Source organism: Anabrus simplex, chromosome 1, assembly GCF_040414725.1.
Source record: "Anabrus simplex isolate iqAnaSimp1 chromosome 1, ASM4041472v1, whole genome shotgun sequence".
Taxonomy (NCBI): domain Eukaryota; kingdom Metazoa; phylum Arthropoda; class Insecta; order Orthoptera; family Tettigoniidae; genus Anabrus; species Anabrus simplex.
In genome coordinates, this window is record NC_090265.1 from 1,582,608,921 (window position 1) to 1,582,636,582 (window position 27,662).

The 27,662-nt window shown below is 38.5% G+C and overlaps 1 protein-coding gene across 1 annotated transcript in view; it reads right to left on the minus strand.

Moving 5' to 3' along the window:
• The window catches only part of PolZ1 (DNA polymerase zeta catalytic subunit), a 409,350-nt gene that overhangs the window by 230,664 nt on the left and 151,024 nt on the right, over positions 1–27,662 (minus strand). The window contains exon 14 of the mRNA XM_067138984.2: positions 25,155–25,319. Coding sequence (XP_066995085.2) covers positions 25,155–25,319 — 165 coding nt within the window. The remainder of the gene's footprint in view (positions 1–25,154; positions 25,320–27,662) is intronic.

The following is a 27,662-nucleotide window of genomic DNA, read 5'->3' on the forward strand; positions in this document are numbered from 1 at the left end:
TCAGTGACTCCAAGTTTGTTGAGTCTCCCCTCCATAACCGGCTGAGGACTCATCAATGGATTCCTCAAGTTATCATCAAGTTAAATTCAAACAGATTAGCCATCTTTGCCACTGAACCTTCATGTTCCTCCCCAGCATCATCGTCACCATCAGGAAGAGAATACAAAGTCTCCAGTAATAGTAGATCTGACAACCCTTTCCGAGCCATCTGAAAATATTTCACATTCGTTATACAAAGGTTATGATAAAGAAAAATATATTGGGATAATAATAAATGATCCACATAGTTTGATACTTGAGGTGACTAAGTATGTATGCTTTCAAGATAAATTAATGATCTATAAAAATTAAAACGTATATATGCTTGTAATAAAAATAGGGTAACACGTGCTCATGGCATATGAGCAAACTAATGGTAATATATTTCCCACTAACTACATGGGCTATAATTCTATAGATATTCACTATTTATGACCTAATATGATGGTAGCACATTTAAAGATAAACTAACAATACATAAAAATTGAATAAAACATACCTGTACACGGATTTCAGAAGTAAGGATGAAAAATCTTCAATTTTGCACTCTTTCAGCTCTGTTTACATCAATTCACAGCCTTCTTGGTCAGATATCCATGTTTGACAGACACACGATTCAAAGAACTTCATTGCTGTAATTTTTTTCACGTTTCCTGGACTCTTCGCTAGATGACGGCACATACTCTTTGTGGGAATTATACATCCCAGTGGGTTTAATCTCACAAAAGCATTAGTGGGAAGTAGGTATCCCACAGAGCATGAAAGAGTTAAACTTATCACTCAGTTGAGCGATTTATTTTGAGTTATCTATGTGTCTAGATGTAAACCGACTGGACATATGATTTCCGTTAACTTCTTTATTATCATAACCTTCAATGGTTCCTTTATCTTCGATCCGGAATCCATTGAAAGGTTATACTTCTAATACTCTCTCAAATATCTTAGCTACATGGGCAATATGCGTGATCCCTCTGTAGTTATTACATTCCTTTTATCACCTTTTTTAAATATTGGGATAATTAAACCCTTTCCCCACTCTTCTGGGATCTCTTTCTTCCTCCAGATTATTCTAAATAATCTATACAGCCACTGTAGCACTATTGGTCCTGCTGCCTTTATCACTTCCGTAGTTACCTCATCCACTCCTGCTACTTTACTGCTCTTCATCTTTTGTATGGCTTCCTCTATTTCTAACATCGATATTTCCTTTGCTTGTTCTTCTTCTTTCCCCACTGTTTCTTCTTGCTCCTTCTCATCTACCAGTTCACTTTATTTAATATTTAGCAATTCTTCCCATCTTTTTAGTATGTAATTTCTTTGCGTCAATATCTTCCCTGTTTCAGTTTTTACAAATTTTGTATCTTCCCTATTTCGTGAACTATTCTTCACCAAACCATACAAAATTTTTTTACTTCCCTTTATATCGCCCTGTGAAATTTCTGTGAAACTTTCCGAGTTCTTCCTTTTCTCTTCTTGCACTATTTTCTTACATACCTTTTTGGCTTCTTTATATTTCTGCCATGTGTTTTAACTGCTTCCTTTACCCTGCTGTTCCACCAAGGAGTCTCCTTTTCCTTTTTCCTCCCTGATAGTCTTCCACAGGTGTTTACTGCACAATTTACAAAACCATTTCTGAAACATGTCCATTCCTCTTCCACACTGTTCATGTCGTAATCTTTGAGAATTTCTTTCTTCAGATCCTCTTGAAACTTTTCCCTTATTTCTTTCTCTTTTAACTTCCATCCCTTTATCTTTCTTTCCCTTTTTTATAAACTTCATTATTTTATCAAGTCTTAATTTGGCTACCACCATTTTATGGTCCCCTTTGAAATCTGCTCTTGGCATTGCTGTCACATCTTCTAGTTGTCTCTCCTTCTAGTTGTTTCTCCTTCTCCACCAGAATAAGATCAATCATTGTTTTTCTGTCTCCTCAACCATGTCTAGTTATTATTATTATTATTATTTTTTTTTCTAAAGCACATATTGCCAACAATTAATCCATTCCTTCTACAAAAATCCATTACCAAATCTCCTTCTTCATCTTGGTTTCCATAACTATAGGGGCCAAATATCTCTTCTTTTCCCTGTCTGTCTGTTCCAACATGTGCATTCATGTCTCCCATTATTATAATCTCTGTGTCTTCAATACAACTTTCCCATTCTTCTACAAACTCTTCTAAACATTCATCTGCATTCCCCGATCGGGGTGCATAAACCTGTATAAAATCCTTGATTCAACTCTCAAGTCCAACTTTAATTATCCTGTCACTGATCTGGTCAAGTTTGTCCACATATTGCACTAGGGTCTTCTCTCAGTATAACACCAACACTATTTGTTGCCATCTTCCCTTCACCCCAATATAATCTATACCCTTTCTTTAATTCTTTTTGCCATTTCCTATTCCATTTTGTCTTGCTCATTCCCATCATTGTTATGTCTTTCTTCTCCATATACTCATCAGTTCTTCTACCTTGCCATTCAAAGTCATGACATTGATGATACCGATTCTTGTGATGTCTGGTAGCCCACTTTTTACAGTTCGCCCAGAGCACCAGGAGCCGCGCGTCACTTCAGGGTGACACCCTAGCATTTTCCGAGGCCTCGATTCACTCACACTAATTGTTTAGGCTGTTTGTACGATGGGTTCGCCACTCCCAAAGGCATTTTATTACCTTCTGCCAGGTTCAAATTAGGCTGCCCCTAACATGGAGTCAGACACCTTTTGTAGCCGCTCGTCTGGAGTACAGACACATCGTGTTTGCCCCTTCCGCCATCTCCACCGTACTGAAGTCCATCTTCTCTGCCATAGATGCCATTGAGGTCTTCACCCATAACCCAGGGCAAGGGCCCTTCATATTTATGACCCCTGGAGAGAGGGTGTCCCAGTATTTTAAAGCCCCCAAGAATTGGGCTACCTGTTGATCCGTGGGTTGTATTGGGCATTTCAACCAGCCCTACATACTGTACGGACCCCCTACCCACCACCTAGGGATGCGCTCTGTAGGGGTCAGGTTCCCCTGGTTACTTATTGGAAGTTAACCTCAGCCTTTGTGGGTGGGGTTATTTGCAGTCTTCATACAGTGCCGGTAATAAATGTTTCAACTGAATATACATATTTTGCAAGGGGGATTAATGTAAAATAATTATCTGCATAAATGTGAAAACCTTTCATAAAATAAAATTCCCTAGAGACAGAAGTTTTGTCACTACAGTGTAGGCCAGTCCCTTAATTTTTTCAAAAATTTATGTTTTGTTTTTGTCTTCAATAGATTTTGTTCCTAGGTATTTAAAAAACCCAACACAATACTTACTAACTGCATCATACAACACCCAAATTTTATCCCCCACTTGTGATGGTGCTTATTCGGCATATATAGGAGTAGTTCTGTATGGCATTTTTCGTCTATGGATAGTTGTTGGTGACAAGTATAGTGATGTCTAAATAGCCTATTAGTATGATCTACAAGGGGCTGGAATCGAGCACAGGATCATAGTTTGGAGAGCCAGGAGGAGAAAGCTTACTGTTGTCAACTAAATGAAAGAAGCTGAAACCTATTCCTTGAGAACATTTCTCCAAACCAAGGGGTGATGAAATGGTCAACAGTATTCCAGTAGGACACAATGGTAGATTTTCTTTTGAGTCCCACGTTCAGGATGACAGCACTGAACGCCCTTATTTCATTCATTGTGGTGCATCTCCAAGATCAAGATCAGAAACTGGGTGACAGTTCATTACATGAAGGGAGTTGGTCAGCATGGTGATACGTCTCAGTGACTATAAGGTTTAGTAATGAGAAAGTGAACAATAAACTGAAGTATGATATGGGGTGGAGAATCAGATGGAGTGACATGTTTAGGTCCAGAAGTTTCATGAAACAGAGAGGAGGCTGAGGAATATTGCCAGGTTCATTGCGAGAAATTTCCGTAAAATGTTCTCTGAAAACATCATCATTGTTGACATCACTAGTTTCATCTACCACCATATTCACAGTAGCTTTAGTGCTGTTAGAAACAAATAAATGTATCTTCTTTAGCTGTGGTGATCCCGGAGGTGGGTCTGGTATAATTTCATCATTACTCTCTGAACTAAATTACACTATTGCTATCCGATAACAAACCATTCGCATTAACTTCACACTGTTAAAAATACGCCAATAATTTTACGTCATCAACACTGAAAAAACTATCACATGTACCACTTGCCATTTTGCTGTCACAAATCCACTCACTGCAAGCAGCATTCACTCTCTTACTGACCGGTTAGCGGTATTTCTAAACACAGGAAACGACTCTTGTGAAAGCTAGAACACCCTCTTACAATTGCCAAAGCAAGGTCAGGAACACAATAACTTGTAGCCTCCTCACTGTAGGTTGTCACAAAAGTATGCACCTCACTAAAAGCTGACACAAAATTGTGTATCATAGAATTTTCAGCCAGCCGATGTAATCGGCAATGACAACTTCCGACTGGATTTTTAAAGTCCAACCTGATCGGCTTTGGCAATTTAAAGGGCTGGTGCCTGCATTACCACCTGGCTCCAAGAGGGTTAAAGCCCCTTTGTCATTGGACCTGACAGAATGAGACTCCTACCAAAAATACTTAAACTCTAAAACTGCTCAGGTTTAAGACTTAAAACAAACTAAACTGGACAAAAAACAAAAAAAACCTTAATCAGTCGAAATGAAGTTTCTCCAAAATTGTTTCCTAAACTAAGTGACAATAAAACAATAGAAACTGAATTTCATCCGCCAATTAAGAATTTATCCGATACCCCTTTCAACAAAACAAAAGAAGCCATTCTCAGTAAAGGAGCCAAACATAATTGGCCCCATTCGAACATGCAATAAGAAACTTACCTCTAGATCAACAAGCGGATGTGCTTTGAAGTTAGAAAGAAATTAAAGGGTGCATTGGTTAGCTCCAATAAAAAAAAGATGATCTTAAATACACCAACAATAAACAATTGAAAGAACTTAAGCATAAAATTCAAATAACAACCTCATAGTTACAAAAGCTGATAAAGGCAATGTCACAGTCGCCATGGATAAAACTCAATATATTGAGAAAACCAAACGACTTTCTTCAGAATGTTATGTTTCAATGCTTGAAAAAGATCCCACAAATGGACTCCAAAAAAGTTAAAACAAATTTTGAAAAATAACATATTTCTATTAAATGAACAGGAAACCAAAAAACTTGTTAGCATGAATATAAGACTTCCTACTGCTAGAGCATTGCCCAAAACATATAAACATGGAGTACCTATCAGACCTATTATAATTTACAGAAAAAGTCCAACTTATAAAGTGTCACAGTTTGTTCACAAGTTTCTCAAAACACATTTAAAATTTGACATTAATAAATCTAATAAACTTCATTGTTAGGTTCCGTATTGAGTTGAGACTATGCTTAAAGTAAATACAAAATTTTAATATTCCACCTACTCAATACTAAAAAATCATGTGATGTTTTTACAAGAACATTACAATGACATTAAAAGGTACTAGTTTCGGTCCACTGTGGACCATCATCAGCCTAGCCAAATTACAACAGTAAAAGACATAGTGATAAAAATAGTATGGAGAAATGAGAGGATCTAAAAGGATGGGATGGTGGTGGAATGACAGATAAAAGTGAAAAAACCGTATTTGCGAATAATGATAAAAGTAACAGAAGTGTTCACAATGACGAGTAAAATCTTGTGAAGTCACAGTAAAAACTCTTGATGAGATAGTCAGGTTGGTAGTTGCTCCTCTGTTGCACGATTGACATATATAACTACGTATATGCTGCTAGAAAGTTGTAGATGTATGTTCCACTTTTGCGTAGAGGGAAGAATTGTCCAATGAGACTAGCACCAGATTAAAATTGACAAAGTTGAACCTGTTCTATGGTGGAATTAAAGGCTTTCTGTGTTGAACAGAAGTCTCAGATCAATCGGGACCCCAATGAACCTGGGGAAAGAAGATAGTATTAACGCGGGTAATCGAATGGAGAACAAGCGAGGCACCGGAAAATATAAACGATGACTCACCTTGCGCTGCGTGGAACAAACTTGTTGGATTGAATGCAACTTACGGAGTGAGCATGGCGCAGAGTAGATCAGCAGGAAAGGGGTAGGTAAGGGGTAGCAGACGATCGTAACCATTTTCATCCACCCGTAATTAACCTATCCAATACTCCCCTAAATCCAAATGAAGAAGGAATTTTAGCCAAGGGACCCAAACATAACTGGCCCGATTTGAACACAACCAATTCACTTATTACAATGATAACAGAATCGGAATTAGCTATCTCTAAAACGCCTTTAGACACACAAGATGAATTAAGATATGACATCAAAAAGAAACTTAATAACATCCTTTTTCGCAATAATTCACCTAATTTTCCCGCCAATTCTAATAACAGGAATGTACTAACCGATCTGAAGCTCCTGCACACCCTAAACAAGAAAATTAAGGACAACGACCTAATCGTGACCAAGGCCGATAAAGGCAACACGACCGTAATCATTGATAAGAATGAATATATCAGTAAAACATCAGATTTCTTTAAAGATAGTTCCTTTTCCATAATTAAAAAAGACCCCACACAAAAAGTTCAAAGACTCCTTAAACAAACCTTAAAAAACTCCTCCTTCCTACTCACTGAACATGAAAAAAGCCAGCTTATAAGTATGAACCCTGGACTTCCTACGGCCAGAGCTCTTCCAAAAATTCATAAGGCAGGTGCTCCCATTCGTCCAATCATCAATTTTAGACCGAGCCCTTTATATAAAACCGCACAATTTATTCAAAAGTTCCTAAGCAAAAATTACCGTTTTTCATCCAATAAATCGGTTAGAAATACCTTTGAATTAATAGACAAACTTAATAAATTTAACATGCAACCTCATTACTCACTTCACTCCTTTGATATCGTAAACATGTACCCAAGCATTCCAATTTCTAAATTAATTCCCATCATCAAAAGTAACTTACACAAAAACAGTCATTTGAGTAAATTGGAAATTCAAGATTTCATTACATTGTTGAAATTAGTCGTAAATAACAACTTTTTTACGTTTAATGATACCATCTATCAACAAAACGGTCTGGCAATGGGTTCACCTGCATCAGGCATTCTCGCAGAAATCTATCTGGACTTTCTCGAGAACACTAAAATCGACAATAAATTCGACAATATTCTCCTTTGGGCTAGGTACGTCGACGATGTCCTAGTAGTTATCAACGAGAACTTGGAAGATGCTCACACCACACTCCAAAAACTTAATAACATCGATCCGCATATTAAATTCACATTGGAGTCAGAAGTAGATCAAAAAATCAATTTTCTGGATATTACAATCACTAGACAACAGGAATCTCTAACCTACAAGATCTACAGAAAGCCCACCCAATCGGCCGTCACAATCCGACAAGACTCAGCTCACCCCCTCCCCCACAAAAAAGCAACATATAACAGTCTTGTACATAGAGCATTCAACGTTCCCATGAATAAAAATGATCTTCATACCGAATTGAATACTATCCGCTACATCGCCAGATTCAATGGCTTCAACAGCCATTTCATAGAAAACATCATTAACAAACATAAATTTCGCCCCAAAACCACACTTAAAAAAGAACCACCTAAACATGACTCTTTTTCCATCTTCACTTACGTCAATGGAATCCACAAGATCACTAACGTTTTAAAGAAAAAAGGTATGAAAATAGCCTTTAAAACCAACAACAACAACACACAAATCTTACATAACACATCACGTGTTAATAAAATAAATAGGTACACAAAATCAGGCGTCTACAGGATTAAATGTAATACATGCTCTAATATTTCTTATGTGGGGCAAACCGGCCGGAGCTTCAACATTAGATATTTAGAACATTTCAATGCAGTCAGATACAACAAATTTTCAGCTATCGGCCAACACATGGTCGACTATAACCACAAATTCACGAATATTGAAACAGACATGGACATTCTCAAAATAGCTAAGAAAGGACCTCTACTCAATATAATAGAGAACTTTTACATTCATTTAGATCAATACTTTAATGCCAACTATAACCTTAACGAAATAACTGAGAAACCCAATATTTTATTTGACCTTTTCATTACTTATTACAGAAAAAACAAATCGGCCGTTCAAAATTCTTTCTTTAAGTCAATTAAGGGTCCCCCGACAGTACAAACACCCTCACTTCCTCTCCCGTCCACCCCGCCTTGAACCTTCCCATCCCTCCCACCCTCCACCACTTACGTCATTCCTCCCCTCCGTATTCACCTACCCCTTTCCTGCTGATCTACTCTGCGCCATGCTCACTCCGTAAGTTGCATTCAATCCAACAAGTTTGTTCCACGCAGCGCAAGGTGAGTCATCGTTTATATTTTCCGGTGCCTCGCTTGTTCTCCATTCAATTACCCGCGTTAATACTATCTTCTTTCCCCAGGTTCATTGGGGTCCCGATTGATCTGAGACTTCTGTTCAACACAGAAAGCCTTTAATTCCACCATAGAACAGGTTCAACTTTGTCAATTTTAATCTGGTGCTAGTCTCATTGGACAATTCTTCCCTCTACGCAAAAGTGGAACATACATCTACAACTTTCTAGCAGCATATACGTAGTTATATATGTCAATCGTGCAACAGAGGAGCAACTACCAACCTGACTATCTCATCAAGAGTTTTTACTGTGACTTCACAAGATTTTACTCGTCATTGTGAACACTTCTGTTACTTTTATCATTATTCGCAAATACGGTTTTTTCACTTTTATCTGTCATTCCACCACCATCCCATCCTTTTAGATCCTCTCATTTCTCCATACTATTTTTATCACTATGTCTTTTACTGTTGTAATTTGGCTAGGCTGATGATGGTCCACAGTGGACCGAAACTAGTACCTTTTAATGTCATTGTAATGTTCTTGTAAAAACATCACATGATTTTTTAGTATTGAGTAGGTGGAATATTAAAATTTTGTATTTACTTTAAGCATTAATAAATCTATCGAGAATTCTGTAATGTTGTCAAAAATCTAGAGCTAAATTCCCATTACACAATACACTCCTTTGATATTAAAAACATGTATCCGAACATTCCTATAAAGGAAACCATCAATATTATTAAAGATAATTTGGTTCAATTTAGTAATCTGAGTCTTCGAGAAGTAGAAGAGTTCATAATTGTTCTGGACTTCATCTTGAACAACTATTTCATGTTTAATAATAAAATTTAGCGACAAAAAGGCCTCCTCCTGATGAGTGCCCCAGCATCAGGCATCTTAGTGGAAATTTATATTAACCACATCGAAAAGACTAAAATTAGATATGCTTGATGGTTTGTATCATTGGTCGAACAACAACTATTTCATGTTTAATAATAAAATTTATCGATAAAAAGGCCTCCTGATGAGTGCCCCAGCATCAGTAATCTCAGTGGAAATTTATATTAACCACATCGAAAAGACTAAAATTATTGATAAGCTTGATGATTTGTACCATTGGTCTAGGTATTTGGATGATATTTTTGCAATACTAGATGAAAGAATGTCAAATGGTCTAAACTTCTTGAATCTTCTTAATTCCCTTGACCCTTACGTCAAATTGACACTAGATTCGGAAGTTGACAACAATCTGAATTAAGACTTAAAAATTACTAGAAGCAATAAGAACCCATCATCTAGAGCTAAATTCCCATCACATAATACACTCCTTTGATATTAAAAATATGTATCTGAGCATTCTATAAAGCAAATTATCAATATTATTAAAGATAATTTGGTTCAATTTAGTAATCATATAGGAAACCAATGCAAACTATTAACATGACAACAATTATTTCACACACCCAGGAGCTCATAAAACAGCAGTTTTTTCATCATGGTCTACAGAGCATTTAATGTTCCCCTTTCATTTCAATATGCTAACTGTAGCACTATGACAGACCGGAAGAAATATAATAGATATCTGGCCATGTGTGACCACATGATAGATTATGGCCATACATTCACAAATACAGACCCTGACCTCAATGTCATGAAAATTTTAAATTTATTTATTTAATCGTGTCAGAAACATACATTATACTTATAATTATACAGGACAATAACAAATCTGGTACTATAATCATTTCTGATGATGGCAGGTAACGATGTGATTTATGCTCTACATAAATACAAAATTAATTAAATGTGGTGTGACCAATAAGCAGCTAATTTACATGTTTCCTTGGTAGCGTCGATCACATTCTGGAGAGAGGAAGTAGTTGGACACAAGTTGCAAACAAGAAGATGGCTCATTGTCTGTTCTTCACCACATTCACATAGAGTGGAGTCACAAACAAAACCCCACTTTCTCATGTTGGTCTTTGTTCTTCCAACTCCTGAATGCAACCTGTTGAGCGTCTTCCGTATTGACCAGCTTTCCTCGTGGCCTGGAGGAAGTCTTCCGGAAGGAGTCATCCATCCTGCAAGGTGACTGGATCTGGAACGCCATGAATTCACTCTGAAGTTTGATGGTGATTCAGTGAGGCTTTCAGTTGTATGGAGAAAACTTTTCCTCGATTTGAGCCGTTGGGTTGCTGGATGGTACCCATATAAAGTATGGGTCATCAGGTTCAATGCTTTAGATTTCTCCAGTCTGGATGCACACTCACGGCGAATATCTGGAGGTGGGATACCTGCTGGACAATAAACTTTATCAAGTGGTGTAGATCTCAAACATCCTGTAATGAGCCTGCAGGTTTCATTTAAGGCGACATCCACTTGATTAGCATGACTAGATCTACACCAGACAGGGCAGGCGTATTCTGCTGCTGAATAACAGAGGGCTATTGCTGATGTTCTTAAAAGGAGAGGATGCGTCCCCCAGGTTGAACCCGATAATTTCCGGATAATGTTGTTCCATGCAAATACCTTCCTTTTGGTATTCAGACAGTGCGTTCTATAGGTTAGTGCTTGGTCAAGAGTTACTCCTAGATATTTGGGAGTGAAGCAATGTTCTAATATTTTACCTCCCCAAATCACTTGCAATTTTCTTGCTGTCTGTCGATTTTTTAGGTGGAAGGCACAGACTTGTGTTTTTGATGAGTTTGGTTTTAGTTGGTTCTCTAGGTAATAACCACTTAGAATTTGTAGAGCATGGGAGAGCTTCTCTTCAGCTAGTTCAAACGTTTCCTCTTGAGCTGCCAGAGCGACATCGTCTGCATAAATAAAGCTCTTTATCCCTTGTGGGCGAGGCTGAATATATATGAAGAAATTTTCATACATCTAGACCAAAGGAACAATCCTGCAGGCAAATGAAACAACCTATCAGAGATGATTAACATCTTAATGGGGAGTTAATTAAAGTTAAAATTTAAAAGAAACATCAAGTCTTAGTGCTGCAAATGCTAGGAGACTCTCGGGTATTTCCTCCGCCCTTAATACGCTTTCAACTTCCCCTACACACTCTCCCTTCAATACACTGACAACTTGTTCGAGTACAATTTACTAACTTCATCGCATAGATCCGTATTGATACAGTTAAAACGAAGTTCATTAGTACAATTTACAAACATCATCGTATAGATACGTAATGTTTTTAATTAAATAGTTCACTTGTAAAGTGACATGTATTGATTGGGTGGACCAAAACCTAACATTGTTTCTTAGTTTTAACTTGTTCGAGTTCAGTCAGTTCCACACCTCAGCAGAGGCGAGTCCAATTCTCGGGTCTGGGCCAACAACAGGGCAGGTAAGTAATATAACATTTCAGTTTACATTATTTTACACTCAATCTTCTCTCTACTGATAGTTATTTCATTGCTTTGCAGACCTTACAGTATCAAATTCTAACATCATCCTCAGCCTCTTTTGACTTCAAATTCAGAAGCGACTCACCTTTTGAACTCAATTATTAAGGAGCACTCTCCAAAAGATTTATCAAGAATCTTTAATTTTGTGATATTTCATGTTTGATTCAAGAAAAATTTTAAACGACAGTGCCAATTTACACTCAATATCTTCGAAATGAATACCTGAAAGTTTTTCATGTTCTTCGCTAAATCTAATATTTAAGTACTTGATCTATTTCGCTACTTGATTTTTAAGTTAATACAGGTTTTTAATAATGGAGCTTTCAAAGCTCGTTACTTGTAATGTAAGCCTGGATGTAAGAAAACTGTACCGACAATGAGCTTAATTTTAGCTTACAACAGTGAACAGTTTTCAGTCAACCCCATTAATGGCTAACAAGAATAGGAAGGAATGCAAGTGTTGATTGACAGGGGATACTACATACATTTTGCGAGCAACTTCTGAAAGGAGGAATGGGGTATAGACTGCAATTTCCATCAAAAGAATAGAACCTGTCACCAATTTTGTTAGACAGAGATGCTGAGGTGCCAGCATTTTGTCCCACATGCCAGTATATCTACCAACACAAGGCTGACGTATATGAGCACCTTCAAATGCCACCAGACAGTGCCAGGATCGAACCTGCCAAGTTGGTCAGAAGGCCACGCACCACATGCCGCAACGAAAGGTTAACTTCATGGACACTGCACTGAATTGCGAATGTCTATCAACTCCAAATTAAGAATATGTCAGTTATTTAACCATATCTTCGTGTGCCATCCTTGATTCAACCATTGACAATGTCCAACAGAGGAACTTTTCAGTATATTCATAATATTTTAACAACAAGCACTAATGGAACATTTTAACATGATGCAACACATCTAAGAATTTGAGAGTCTGATTTTAATTTTGTCATATTTTACATGTTGTGCACACAGTTCATCCCAGATGTTTTTAACATTTTTTAATGTCATTTGTGTGTGTTTGTACATTTGTTTTAGTTATTGGATGTGTTTGTACAGTTCTGCATTAAGGCTGATGATGGCCAGCCAAAGCCGAAACTCGTTCCTAGATTAGAAATGTAATGTAAACATTGCATAATATAGTATTGAAAAGGTGGACCATTACAACATAAGTTTAATTATTATTGTGGTCACAATTCAATACGGAACAAAACCATGAAGTTTATATCCTATGAGGGTGCTTACTCTCGAAGTACTTGGTCTTTTTGTATGATATTTGTAGTCCTGTCTTCGCTGCTGTCTCATGTAGGGATTGAAAAGCTACTGCAGCATCCTTAAGTTGATCGCGATGTCATCTGCGAAGGCCAGGCTCCTGATCTCGATCTTCCATATTCCGGCTCCAATGGTAACCAATTTGATTTCGAGATAGCTCAGTTTAAGTTCCCAGATCCTTAAGACTTATCGAGCGCCAGATTGAAGAGAATAGGCAAAAGGCAATCTCCATGTCTCCAATAGTTGTGATCTTGAAACACCACGACAGTTCCTCTCCGAATTTTACCTCGGATGAGGTGTATGTGAAAGAGTGTTCGATTAGGGTGCATGTGTTGTAATCCACTCCTCCTCCTTGCAACACTGAGAAGAGTGTCTGGCAGTTAATAGAGTTATAAGCCTCTGTGAAGTCAATGGTGATGTTCACGCCCCTCGCATGTTTTAATTGGAAAATAGTTTTCAGGTTGAAGATCTGCTCACTGCACGACTGTCCTTGCTGAAATCCTCCCTGATATTCACCAATAGGGATGTAGGCAAAGAAACTTTGTGCCAGATAGCACTCGTGTAGTACTGGGCAAGCGCAAGGCGGTCTTATGTTTCTCCCAGTCAGCTGCGAGAAATATCGTTTGACAGCAAGTAATTTTGGGAAAATCTGTCACTCAAAAACTCCTAAAGCCCTAGCAAAATACTTATTCAAGGGAAGTTTGTTTTGCTCCAGTGATATGAAATGGGGTCTTCAAATGGAAAACTCAGCAAGGGACAGGTATTCTCAGCAAACAAGCCATGTAGTCCAAAAATGTGGCCTCATGATTCATCCTATCAACATTATCTGGCAGCATCTTGTGAACGATTAATTGGACAGGATAGAGTCTTGGAGCTTAAAGGATTGCCGAGTAATAAAAATGAAGCAATTTCAATCAAATGTGTTCCATACTTGGGAGAGGGCAGTGGTGCAGTCATACTCAAGACAAATCACAACCATTACTTCCAAGTGCAAGGCGAGCTGTTGGTTACAGGCAGACATTATTGTAGCTTTGTTGGGTACACTGCGTTGACATGCTAGTGTTGGAAATAGAGAGAGATTACATTTTCATTCATGAAGTGGTGGCAAAATTAGACAAGCTTTACCATGAATAATTTGTTCGTCATCCTGACGTGACAATGGTTTGCCTGAAATTGCATAACATAAAACATACAAATATTATCCTCCCTGAAAGACGAATTTTACTGACATGCAATTTGGACTTAAGTATTTTGTATGTTTTAGCAAGTCCTATAGCCCATTCTGTGTGTATTCTTTTAAAGGCTATCCTCCTTGTTTCAATGTTTTCTGATGGAGTAAACTGCCTTTTGCCTTTCAGAAACGGTGGGGTATTTAATGTTACATCTTTAGTGCATTACAGATCCTGAATGTTGAACCCCCTATCTGCCATAACTGAATCTCCTCCTTCCAAGTTATCCAACATTTCTGACCTGATAAATAACTGCCTATCTCATATTGCCCCACCGTATGCATCAGATATGAAACTTACAAAACCAGATGGATTTATACCTATTAATACCTTTGTTGTGTTTGCAATTTTGTATGTAAAAAATTGTAGCTTGCAGTGCTGTAGGGTTCTTGGGTTTTGCTATTATAATCTCAGTTGCGTCAATTATAACTCTAGTCGAGGGGTATTTCTGTTTAAAAGCAAGGGGGCTGTTTTCAAGGACAGTTTCTTTATCAGGCCAAATATTCAACTCTTTAAATTGGCAGTACATGAAATTAATCCAAACATTAAATATTCTCCCAACAGTAGTTTTATGGATGCCGAAGATAAGGCCTAGTTCCTGGTCAGATTTGTTGGCCCTTAGCTTCATAACTGTCAAGAAGAAACACAGTCTGGGTTCAAGAATATCTGTAAATTGTATCTGTTTCCTCCCAGAACAACAAACACCAAATTGAAATGTTGGATGTCTACAAACCCTGTATAAAGCAATGCAGCATCAGAATTATCCATTATTTGCTCAACTAGAAAATTACCTGTAGTATTTGTCTGAGTACTGATGTCTTTGAAAATGGAAGTCACAAATGTTACATTCACTTCTTCGGGTATATTCACGATTTCTTCCCATACTTCAATGGAGATGATTTTTGCAGATTCCAAAATTGCAGGTCTATCGTGATAATCCGGCAATTTTCTGGTGTATGGCCGCTTCCTTGTTTTTGTTGTGCTCGTGGTCCACGGAAAAAAGTGATGGAACAGCGCCCAGTTTTAATCTTGTTCTCTCACCTTTAAATACAAACGCATAAATTCGGTGGTTATCAAAATGCCTAATCACTTTAAAGGTAGAAAATAGGAATTATTTCCCTTCGTCAATCGCACTTACCCAACAAAGTTTTTGTGAAGTCTCCGGGTTGAAAATTATGGGAACACACTTTAATATTTTCGGTCAGATTCTTCTCACCGAAAATTTTTCTTTTAATAGCATGTAACCATTTCATCCTCATTTCTTTATTTTGTGGAAACTGGTGAAACGAAAACGGGCTTCCCTGATTTTTGCAAAGAGGAACACTGCAACAGCTCAGCATAATCACGAAAATAACAATTAAACAACTTAAATTCGTCGATGTCCGTCTCTGTGGTGTAGTGGTTAGTGTGATTAGCTGCCACCCCTGGAGGCCCGGGTTAGATTCCTGGCTCTGCCACGAAGTTTGAAAAGTGGTATTAGCCTCGGGAGGTCAACTGAGTAGAGGTGGTTTCGATTCCTACCTCAGCCATCCTGGAAGTGGTTTTTTTCCGTGTTTCCTCACTTTTCCTCCAGGCAAATGCCGGGATGGTACTAACTTAAGGCCACAGCTGCTTCCTTCCCTCTTCCTTGTCTGCCCCTTCCAATCTTCCAATCCCCTCACAAGTCCCCTGTTCAGCATAGCAGGTGAGGCCTCCTGGGTGAGGTACTTGTCATCCTCCCCAGCTGTATCCTCCGACCCAGAGTCTGAAGCTCAAGGACACTGCCCTTAAGGCGGTAGAAGTGGGATCCCTCGCTGAGTCCGAGGGAAAACCGCCCCTGGAGTGTAAACAGATAAAGGAGAAGAAGACAAGAATAAGTTCATGGATATTACCGGCATGAGTACACAGGAGACAAATGAAGAGCGCCTTGCGCTTACCCAGTACAATAGCGGTGACCTCTATCGGTGCTAGTTCTATACATCCCTATTGTGTGACCACACTGGCTCTCCACATTGTCCTGTAGAATCCTAGAGAGAGCTTCATAGGCTATTGGCAACTGTGATATTCCCTGGCAGTTGTTAAAATAACTTCAATCACTTTTGTTATGCAGTGGGTGTATTCAGGTATCTCCCAACATTAAACCAGGATCTGGTGTATGACCTCTGCGATCATAGTTCCACCTGCTTTACGTGCTTCCGTAATGATGCCATCTTCCCCGGGTGCCTTGTTATTCCTGAGACAGTTGATCGTAGTAGTTATTTGCTGAAGGGTAGGTGGTTCAGATGGGAGGGAGACATCTACTGTGTCTGCTACGGGTAGTCTTTCCTTGGGCTCTTGGCAGTTGAGGAACTGGTCAAAGTAGTTTGCCAGAAGTTGTACGTTCCCACGGTTACAGGTAACCCAACTTCCCTTCTGGTTTCCTGAAGTGAAGGCATGGTGGATTATACCCTGGGAGCACCTCTCTGAATACCCGACAAAAGTTTCTGGTATTGTACTGTCTGAATTCTTCATCCATCTTTTCGCGCCTCCACCGATCGTAACATCTCTCACGTGCCTAATGGTCTTGCTTACCAACCTCGATAGCTGCAGTCGCTTAAGTGCGGCCAGTATCCAGTATTCGAGAGACTGTGGGTTCGAACCCCACTGTCAGCAGTCCTGAAGATTGTTTTCCGTGGTTTCCCATTTTCACACCAGGCAAATGCTGGGGCTGTACCTTAATTAAGGCCACGGCCGCTTCCTTCCCACTACTAGCGCCTTCCTGCCTCATCGTCGCCATAAGACCTCTCTGTGTCGGTGCAACATAAAGCAAATGACAAACAAACAAAATTGTCTTGCTTGACAGTTTTCGTACCTTTGTGAAATCCTCCCAGTCTTCCTGTCACTTAGTCGAATTCCACTTCGTCCAGGCTATAGCTTGCTCATCAACTGTATGGTCACACTCAGTATTCCACCATCTGTGACGTCGCTTCCTTCAAGGTGGTTCGAGAGTATTCAAGGTCTCGCATACTGTGGACTTCAGTGGGTTCCAGTCATTCATCTCTCTTTGCAAGATGCTAGTTGCAAAGCATTCTTTATTATTATGGAGGAACTGCGAATCAATCCTCGGTGGGGATGCATTAGAGGGTACTTGTCGCTTAGGTAGTAATCTGGTCATTATTTGGGTGAAGAAATGGTTGGAGTTGACGTCCCATCCTTTACGAACTCTCACGTTTATGATCTCTTTCCTGTTCTTTGCACCGACTGAGACGTGGTCTATTTAAAATGAACCAATAGCATGGTTCAGTGACTGCCAGGTGGTCTCCTAATATATAAAATCTCCCACCATTTTGGTTGTTTGAGTAGCATTCCCACAACAAGATTACAACCAATTTGAGTTATTTCATCTCAGCTCGTAGTGAATGCGTTTCGTTCTTGTTGCAGATGTGTCCCACTTGGTCCACCAAAGCTGCTTACATGTAATCATGGGGAAAAAGCAGCAGTTTACCATTGCCCGAAGTAACAAGAGCTGATCAGATTACATTTCATAGGAGGTTCTACGATACCAGTGGAAATGTATCACAGTTGAAAATCAAGCAAAACTCATACATTTTAAAACATACTGATTCATTCACTGCTATAAACAACCACAAAGGGCACAAATATATCAAGGTGAAGTACACGATTTACGAGACATCCATGAGAGAGTGTTTGCCAGTTTGCCAAAAGGCATTCCTAGACACTTTGCAACTGTCAAAGAACCATGTGAATGGTGGTGTTTCAGACCTTTTTAAGTTCAGGGGAAATCCCAGTAGAAAAGAGGGGTGGTGACTGCAAGCTCAAAATGTATGAGAAAAAGCTGAAGTCTATGGTAGAATATATTAAAAATTCAATGTGATCAAAAATCATTATTGCAGGAGCAAAACTATATGGTGGATTACTTACATTCTGATCTAAACATTACAAAAATGTGGTGGTTGTATGATGCTGTGTCATCGAACGATAGAAAAAAAGGTACTTTTCGTCATGTGTTCTGAACTGTTTCCAACACTGGGTTTGACAGTCCTAGAACGCATGAATGTTCCACTTGCATTTTCCTTTATGAAAGAATGAAAACTACATGAAATCCAGAGGTAAAACAAAAACAGTCTTTGATATGTAAGAAGAGATACCATAAGCTAAAAACATATGCTTTTTACTACCTTCTGAATGAAAGGTATGACACCCTCTTTACAGTACCTTTTGACCACAAAAAAAAAAAAAAAAAAAAAAAGTTCTGATTCGTGTAACTGATCAAAGTGCACATTATTTACAGCAACTATATAAATATAATCTAACCTTAGTAGTCAGTGATTCAGAATGCAAACAAACGAAGGAGAATGCATTTGTGTACCACTGGGCTGAGAGCGAGCACAATAAAAGCTCTAATGAAGTAGGTTCAGCTGTATTTCACTGTCTGTCAAACTTTAACATTCCAGAGTGTGTCAAAGTAGTTCACCTAGCATCAGATCAAATTCATGATGGACATGGCAGGTGTATGGTATTTAAACTACGTTCCTCAGACTTAGGAAAATATAATTTGTGTTTCCAGTCGTAGGACATTCTTTCCTTCCATATGACCATGTTTTTGCACGAACTGAAAAGGAAATCAAGAGGAGTGATACTATATTCCATCCACAAAAATATACCAATATTTCCCCCCAATTTGGAACTGTTACACCTCTCGCAGGCAAGGTCTTCAACTGGAAAAAGAGTGATTATTCACACAGTCTGCAAAACTGCTCAGTAGCATTTTCTATTTAATTCCTGCAAAATTTTTTCTTTAAAAGAAACAGCAATGGAAATTATGTTCTTATTAACCCCTCAACCTGGCAATTTAGTCCAAAGCTGCTCACTTCTCAGGCGGTATTTAAATTGCAGCTCAGCAGAGGTTTAGACACCATCAAGTTAAAGAATTCATAATGTTAAATCTACAAAATATAACGTAATGAAAATGTTAGTACCACTTACCGAGATCAAGTCCAATGTTTCTGAGCAATATATGTGATGGCTGCTGTATAGGGTTGTTCATAACCACACAGAATATTTACAAAAACATATAAGGGCATATACATTTTTATTTCAAGTCTGCCTTTCCAGTATAAGCGACTCGTCCACAGAAATATTTTCGGCGGGGATGTAGGCTGTCTGAAAATTTCCGTTTATAATTTCCAGGAAAGGCTGAATTTAGAAAAGCTTTTTAGGTCCCGTGTATATATCCCGCTTAGAATTATCAACAAAATGCAAAATATCGCAAGATGAGTTCAAACCTGCACCTTGCCACTGTTTGAGGGTATACAAGGGTTTCTAAAAATCCGTCCCTGGTGAAATAGCTCTTCAGGGTAGGTTTCTGTCCCCATGAACATTACAAGCCCTAAGGTCACATAAATTTCCTCCCGTCACTGGCTTCCACTTCTGGGCGCGCACCCTTGAAACCAAGTATACACTTTGCCGCGTACTTATTTGTTTCTCGCACAATTAGGTCAATCATTTTGTCGCCGAAAAATAGCTGAAAAACATCTAAAATAGATGCAAAATGCTTCCTTGTACCTGGCACACCCGTGAAGGGGATCTTTTGTGTGCTCGTGACGACATTTACCTCTCGCAACAACCACTGAACAGCAGAAAAAATTATGGCTGAAGTTATTTCTTCTTCATCTGCGCTGTCTGCCACTTCTCCAGCAACCTCTTGCTATGCATAGTCACTGTCCGTATCACTACCGAAAATATCGCTGCCCGATACATCACTTCCACTACTGTCATCTATCAAAAGAATTATTTCCGCTCCCGTAAAAGAATGAGACAGCCCAGCCATTCCTCTGCGACCGAGTAACCGCTAGCCTGTGAAGCAAAAAAAATCTGCGTAGTATTTGCTTTTGGTGCTTCCCCTTCATAAGTGGCAAGAATTTTCAAGTTATAGTTCACAAAATATTCGAGATGGCAGGAAAGGACGTGATATTTTTAAAGCAAATACCTTGATACTAACGAGCACATTTCATATTCTATCCCTTATGGATATGATTCAAAAGCAACAGATATTGATCAATTTCGTATTAGTTCTAATTATGAAACAGAGATGGCATGAAAGTATGTAACTTCTCAATTCATAAGGTGAAAACAAATCCCATGAAGCAGCAGTTTTACATGAGTAATAGGCATTCCAACTCCCACATGCACTGGCCGTTTGTGGTACGTCGGACAAGTTAAACGAGTAGAGTCCTGCGGACGTGATATGTACATCGAACCAGCCTGAGTGGTTAAAGGAGAAGTCAATTACAGGGTTAACTTAGGATGCTACACGGCTGTCTGCAAAAGGTACAAGACAATCAAAGACGTGCTACCTCCTACCCTCATACCAACAGTGTTAAGGTGTCTCTGCTGAAAGTCCGTGATGTTTCAGCATTACTCGAAAAACACTTTGGTCCTGACTGGTTGTCAGTGGAGGCTTGGTCATAGTACAAGAACATAGTCCAGATAACAGATGTGCAAACTGCTGAAGATGGTATTCAGCAAAATTCTGTGTGTACAAATGCATGTGAAGTTACTGAATTGGTTGTGTAGGCTAGTGAATGGCCAAAAAATGTGAACAAACATAGCATTTCCATGCTTAAAACTTCCAGCTTGACTGTCCTGGAACTTATATTTTACATTACAACCTAAATGTTCATGTTTTATTCATGTTTTGATAATGACGATTACATCCTAGTTTCCTGTTCTGGACGTATGTCAGGATATACCCGCCAGCTATTTCCATGATCACAGCTTTCTAGATACGTTGAAACTTTGTTTTACGAGTTTTACAGATAAATAAAGAACGAGCTGTTGTTTACATTAGTCAGCTGTGAATATGGCGGCGTGCAGACAGGGTAGCGCTATTTCATTTGATATAGCTCATTTTTTAGATGAAATTGACAGCAGTGATGACGAATTATCAGTTATGGACAGTGAGTTCGATGTTTCTGAGAGGTGATGATGACAATTCTAGTGAAATGGAAGGAGCTGAAAGTGAGAATGAAAGCAATTCAAATAGCAGTGAAGCAGAAAATGGTTGGAGAGTTTACAGCCCAGCTGATACGAATTTTGTAAAGAAACCACACACTTTGATTAGTGGTTTCTCACCTCCAGCACGTAAGAATCCATCTACTCCCGTTGAATTTTTTTTACACTATTTTTTACAGAATAAATGGTACAACAAATTGTTGATGAGACTAACTGCTATGCAAGAGAAAAAAATACAAATGAATACACCACTGACGGAGAGGAGCATCTGGGCTAATTGAACTGATGTGACAATCACAGAAATGAGGGCTTTTCTCGGTGTAGTACTAAATATGGGCATGAATCCTAAACCAGATATGAAGGATTGTTTTGCTGAAGATAGGGTAGGCAAACGCTCATTTTTCAAAGACATGTTTTCCAGAGACCATTTTCTAACCAGTGTTTGGATGTTTCACATGTGCCCTCCTAGTCCTGCAGCGACTAGAACCAGGGGTGACAAAATACGCAATGTGGTGGACTATTTGGAAGGGAAATTTAGAGAGTATTATGTTCCAGGGAGTAATATTTCTATGCATGAAAGTACGGTGGGCTTCAAAGGACGCATTATTTTCAAGTGTTATAATCCCCAGAAACTGACTAAATGGGGACTGCGCATATTTGTAGCAGCAGATTCAAAGACAACGTTTGTATGCTCATTCATTCCATACTACGGTGTTCCCACAACAAATGCACTAACACATCCGAATCGTCTGTTTACAACAAGAATTGTTCTTCAGTTTTGCCAACAGATGCTTCAGAATGCCAATGGTACTGCTGGCTTCCACATGTACACCGATAGATTCTATACCAGTTGTGATCTGGCAGAGGAACTGCTGAAATTAGGGTTTCACATAACGGGAACAGTGAATACAAACAGGAAAGAATTGCCAACTCAAATGAAATCAACCGCTTTGAAGAAGATGAAGAATCATGATGTTGTGACATTCAAGGAGGAGGAAAAAATGGTTGCTCTTTCATGGAAGGACAAAAGGACTGTGTCAATTCTGAGTACATGGAACAACATCAGCAAGCAGCAATACACGCCTAAAAGTAGGAAGGATGTTGATCCTATCCGACAACTATACGTCAACATATAATCTTGGGAGGAAATCTTACAAATGGTGGTGTAAACTTTTATTCTAGTTGCTGGATATCTGTGTGGTGAACAGCTTCTATTCAACATGGAGAGGGAATCGCAGCAGCAGAAGCCACTGAGTCGAAGGCAATACAGGAAAGAACTGGTACGAGAGTTTGGTTGGTGAAGTTCGTAACCGAAATGTCAACATGAGAGAACAACCATCAACCAGTAATGAAGAAGAACGGTTGAATGAGAAGCCTCACTTCATATATTCAAACACAAGGGAAATTCCAAAGATTGTGCAGTGTGCAGCAATAGGCAGAAAAACGGCGGAAGAAGAGAAACAATTTATTTTTGCAACACCTGCAACAAGAAACCTGGACTTCATCCTGGAATTTGCATCAAGAAGTACCACACGGATCAAATCCCAGTCACCCCATGTGAGATTTGTGCTGGACAAAGTGGAGGTGGGACAAGTTTTTCTCCGGGTACTCCTGTTTTCCCTGTCATACTTCATTCCAGCAACACTCTCCAATATCTTCATTTCATCTGTCATTCATTAATCATTGCCCCAGAGGAGTGTGACAGGCTTCGGCAGCCGGCACAATTCCTATCCTCGCTGCTAGATGGGGGCTTCATTCATTCCATTCCTGACCCAGTCGAATGACTAGAAACAGGCTGTAGATTTTCAAGTACCACACGGTGAAGAAATATAAGTAGGAAAGGGGCAAACTGTCTTTTAACTACATATTTATTGCTTATAGTATGTATCTACACTGATAAATTAATTCATAATGTTGGGAGTCAGACTTTGTATCTTCATTATACCTCAATTGTAAATATACAGCTTTTATGAAGGAAAACGAATACCACTAGTGCAGGACTACACAAGGAAAAAAAAAAAATTGTCCGCTAAGGGTTTCAAAACGGGATATATCCATGCAGCTTGCTTCTAAACCAGATACATCCAAAATAAATTCCCAATTATTAACAAAACTATAAACTAATGATTGTTTATGTCTGAGGAATGTATGCACTTATCCCCTGCAAAAATCTTGCCAGAATTTCAAGGTTTACTTCTTTCAGGCAGTAGAGTTAGTGGTTTATTTTTATGACCCCTGAAAACTTTTGTATTTGTAACTTTCTGCTTTTGAAAATAAATGACTCATTTCAACTATATCCAATGCAAGTAGGGAAAGCAGACTGAACAACCTGATACCTTAGGAACTTATGGAACATCACAAACAACAGTCAGTGGACATTGAAAATAACCTATGGATTCATCACCAGAATGGACTCTTTGTTCGATAGGAAGAATTTACTGTTGCCAATTTACTGATCTTAGCAGACAATACTACACCCCATAGAAAAGAAATGATTAAACAAGCTGTGTAACCTGAGGTATGAAGTACTCTTGCAACTTTTATATTATCTTGAATAGGACTACCACTTGGTTATGCATCTTGCAGAAAGTGCTTACTTGGACTTCCTAGCCTTCTGGGACCTACATTTCTTTAGAGATTAAACTGAGATCTGTCTGAATCGTTAGCTGTAATGTGTTGCTGCAGATGATTATTTTGGGTTAAGCAGGTATATTTTCTCCATTCAAATGTCTGTAGTAGTGTGAGGTATGATAATGGCCATTTATTTAAAAACAGCCTAGTATTTCTACGAGGAGAGTGCATCTTTTAAAAAATGTTCAGCACATTTCCAGGGCTGTTGTAATTACCTTCACAATTATCCCTAACACCACTACTGTGCCATTATATTTCAATTTCTTCTTCAAATATGTTACGTCGGTCGATGACCTACATGTTAGGCCCCTTTAAACAACAATCATCATCATGTTATTAGGTTCAGTAACTGAGTGACATCATATCTGATTTCTTTTCAAGATGGTTGCTGTTTACATCCCAGTCAACACCTTTGATATTTTTCAAATGAAAGTTACATCCCTATAGTTCAGACTTCATGTAAAAACATGTTACAGGACTAATGATTTAAGATTAACAGTCACTTTAAACTCCAAACTTGCTTGCCCAAATGTATCTTTGTAAGTTTTGATACACACTAATACAATGGGTAACATCTTTTCAGATCATATTTTACAGCTGTTTACGAACATGGTATCAAATTTGCTGTAACACCCACAGTTTTTATGTAATTATATAACTTTGCTTTGCGTATATGTACATTAGAGTAATCGAAAACGGTCAGTTGTGGTAAAATCGATATTTTCTGATGTCTATGTTCACCCGAAACACTGCAACTGTTTTAGTTTCATTTTGGAATGTGCTTTAGATAGTTAATACCGTATTTAAAAGTCCAAATCAAGTCTTCAAATAATGAGTTCCTCAAGATGACATTGTGTAATAATCCCAACTCCTTTTATTTCATTTGCGGCTCACTAACTTTAAAATTGACAGGAGAGAAAATAACCTAATTTGTGAAAAAAGGTTACCTGGCTTATTTCAGTGTCAATTTAGACGACCAACACAAAATGTTTTCCCAGCACAGTGTGTCATACGCGTGTTACAAGATTAAGAAAATGGACCTAGAGGAAACAGAAGTCGTTACCTTTTGGAATTCCGATGATGTGGCGAGAGCAAACAATCACATCGATTATCGTTATTTTTTGTATGGTAAAAGTTCAAGGCCATAACAAGAAAGGTATTCAAAGCATTGCAAATCCAAACCTGAAATCAACAATCAGACCTGTACCAAATGGAACCAACATACCTGTACCTAACCAACCTGCAACCCTACAATCATCATCATCATCATCATCATCATCACCACCATCACCACCACCACCACCTAATTCTCGTGATTGCGATGAAATCTTGATGACCACAGAAGAGCTATAACCAGAGTTGTTTACCCAAGGTGAACTAAACGACTTGGTAAGAGATCTGGGTCTCTCAAAGGAGTTGTCACAAATGTTGGGTTCTCATTTGAAGGAGAGCAGACTGCTAGCTCCAGGTACAACATTTTCCTGGTATCAAAAAAGAGAAAATTAATTTCATGAGAACTTCACTGAAGAGAACCCTCTTGTTTACTGTAATAACACTGAGGGAGTAGTATCAAAATAAGGAATTACATACAAGAATGAATGGAAGTTACTTATCGATGGAACCCAAAAAATTACGAAAGCTGTACGGTACTCTTACACATCACCAATAAGTATGGTTCAATACCAGTAGCATATTCTTACGACTTGAAGGAAACCTATGAAACCCTTGCAATGTTATTAAGGGCAATTAAGTATTCAGAGCACGAATGGATTGTATGTAATGATCTAAGTAATAGGAATACCTCTTAGACAACTGTCAGGTTACACAAAATATCCATGTTTCCTCTGCCTGTGGAGCCCTGGATGTGGTACACACTGGGTTTGAAAGGAATGGCCAGCTAGAAAAACAATGGATCCAGGAGACAAGAATATAATAAGAGCATGTTTGGTGAAACGAGAAAAAGTCATTCTGCCACCTCTTTGTATTAAACTGGGGATCAGGAAACAGATGAATAAAGATGGTGATTGTATCTGTCAGAAATTATTCTTCCTGTATGATGCTAAACTAAAAGAATGAATCTTTGTGAGACCACAGATAAGGAACCTTATGACAAATGAACAATATGAGGATTTAATGACCTGTGAGGAAAGATTGACTTGGATAGATAGATTCCAAGAATATGATAAACTTTTTTGGGGGAACAGGAAGCACCCGAATTACAAGAAATTTGTAGAAGATATGTTGATGGCTATGAAACATTTTGGATGTAATATGAGCATCAAGCTGCGTTTCCTTCATAGTCATCTCGACTTTTCCCCTGAAAACTTAGGAAAATTTAGTGAACATGGGGAGCGGTTCCACCAGGACATGAAAGAGATAGAAACACATTATCAGGGCAGGTGAAATGCTGTGATGTTAGCTAACTATTGCTTGTCTACGAAGAGGGACAATCTGGAGTTGCAACATGTTTAAAACGATCATGAAGATCACACTTCCGCAGCAAAAGGAAGAGAGTTTAAATCATGACAATTGTATCCTGGACTTGCCATTTGTGGAAATTAATTTTATTTGTTGACAAACAAATTTATTATTACTTTTTTACAAGTTGCATTATGTTGCACCAACACAGTTAGGTCTTATGGCGACGATGGGACAGGAAGGGGCTAGGAGTGGGAAGGAAGCGGCCATGGCCTTAATTAAGGTACAGCCCCAGCATTTGCCTGGTGTGAAAATGGGAAACCACGGAAAACCGGATTCAGGGGTGCCGACAGTGGGGTTCAAACCCACAATCTCCCAAATACTGAAGTTATTAATGCACTGTTTACTAGATTCCCTTCATTTCAAGTTAGTTGTTACTTTACTGCTGTTAATTCCCTAAACTTCGCTATAATTAACACTATAAATTAAGTAAATACTTATTTTGAAATTCTGCAAAACCCGTATGTTATACATAAAATTTTATTTCAGATTCATAAATAGGAGCCAAAACTACATTAAAATTGCCTGTCAAAACTAAAAGCCTTGAAAGAATATTTCATTTCATTCTTCTCAACTAACATGGAAGGAAAAGAAAACTAAGAACACTTTTCATTTGTCAGGCAAAATTATCTTCCTTCCTTCCTTCCTTCCTTCCTTCCTTCCTTCCTTCCTTCTTTCCAACCTCCCGAATACTTCAACTGCACAAACATTGCCTTCATTACACAACTACCGAGCTTGATAGCTACAGTCGCTTAAGTGCGGCCAGTATCCAGTATTCGGGAGATAGTAGGTTTGAACCCCACTGTTGGCAGCCCTGAAGATGGTTTTCCATGGTTTCCCATTTTCACACCAGGCAAATAATGGAGCTGTACCTTAATTAAGGCCACGGACCCTTCCTTCCCATTCCTAGGCCTTTCCTGTCCCATCGTCGCCATAAGACCTATCTGTATCGGTGCAAAGTAAAGCAAAAAAAAAAATAAGCATTACACAACTTATTTGCCTTTTATAATGAACAATGGCTGAAGAGTACATAAAATAAATATAAACTTCAGTAATTTGTAAAGGGTGAAGATTTTTTCTTTAAAAAATTTTTAACTGTGAAGTTTTTGCTAATTCACATCCTTTGTGAAGATATCGTACAAGTCCAATAACATTATTTCATTTACTCAGAGAACTGTTTTCTCAGCATTTGTAAGTTCCTTCTTCACACAA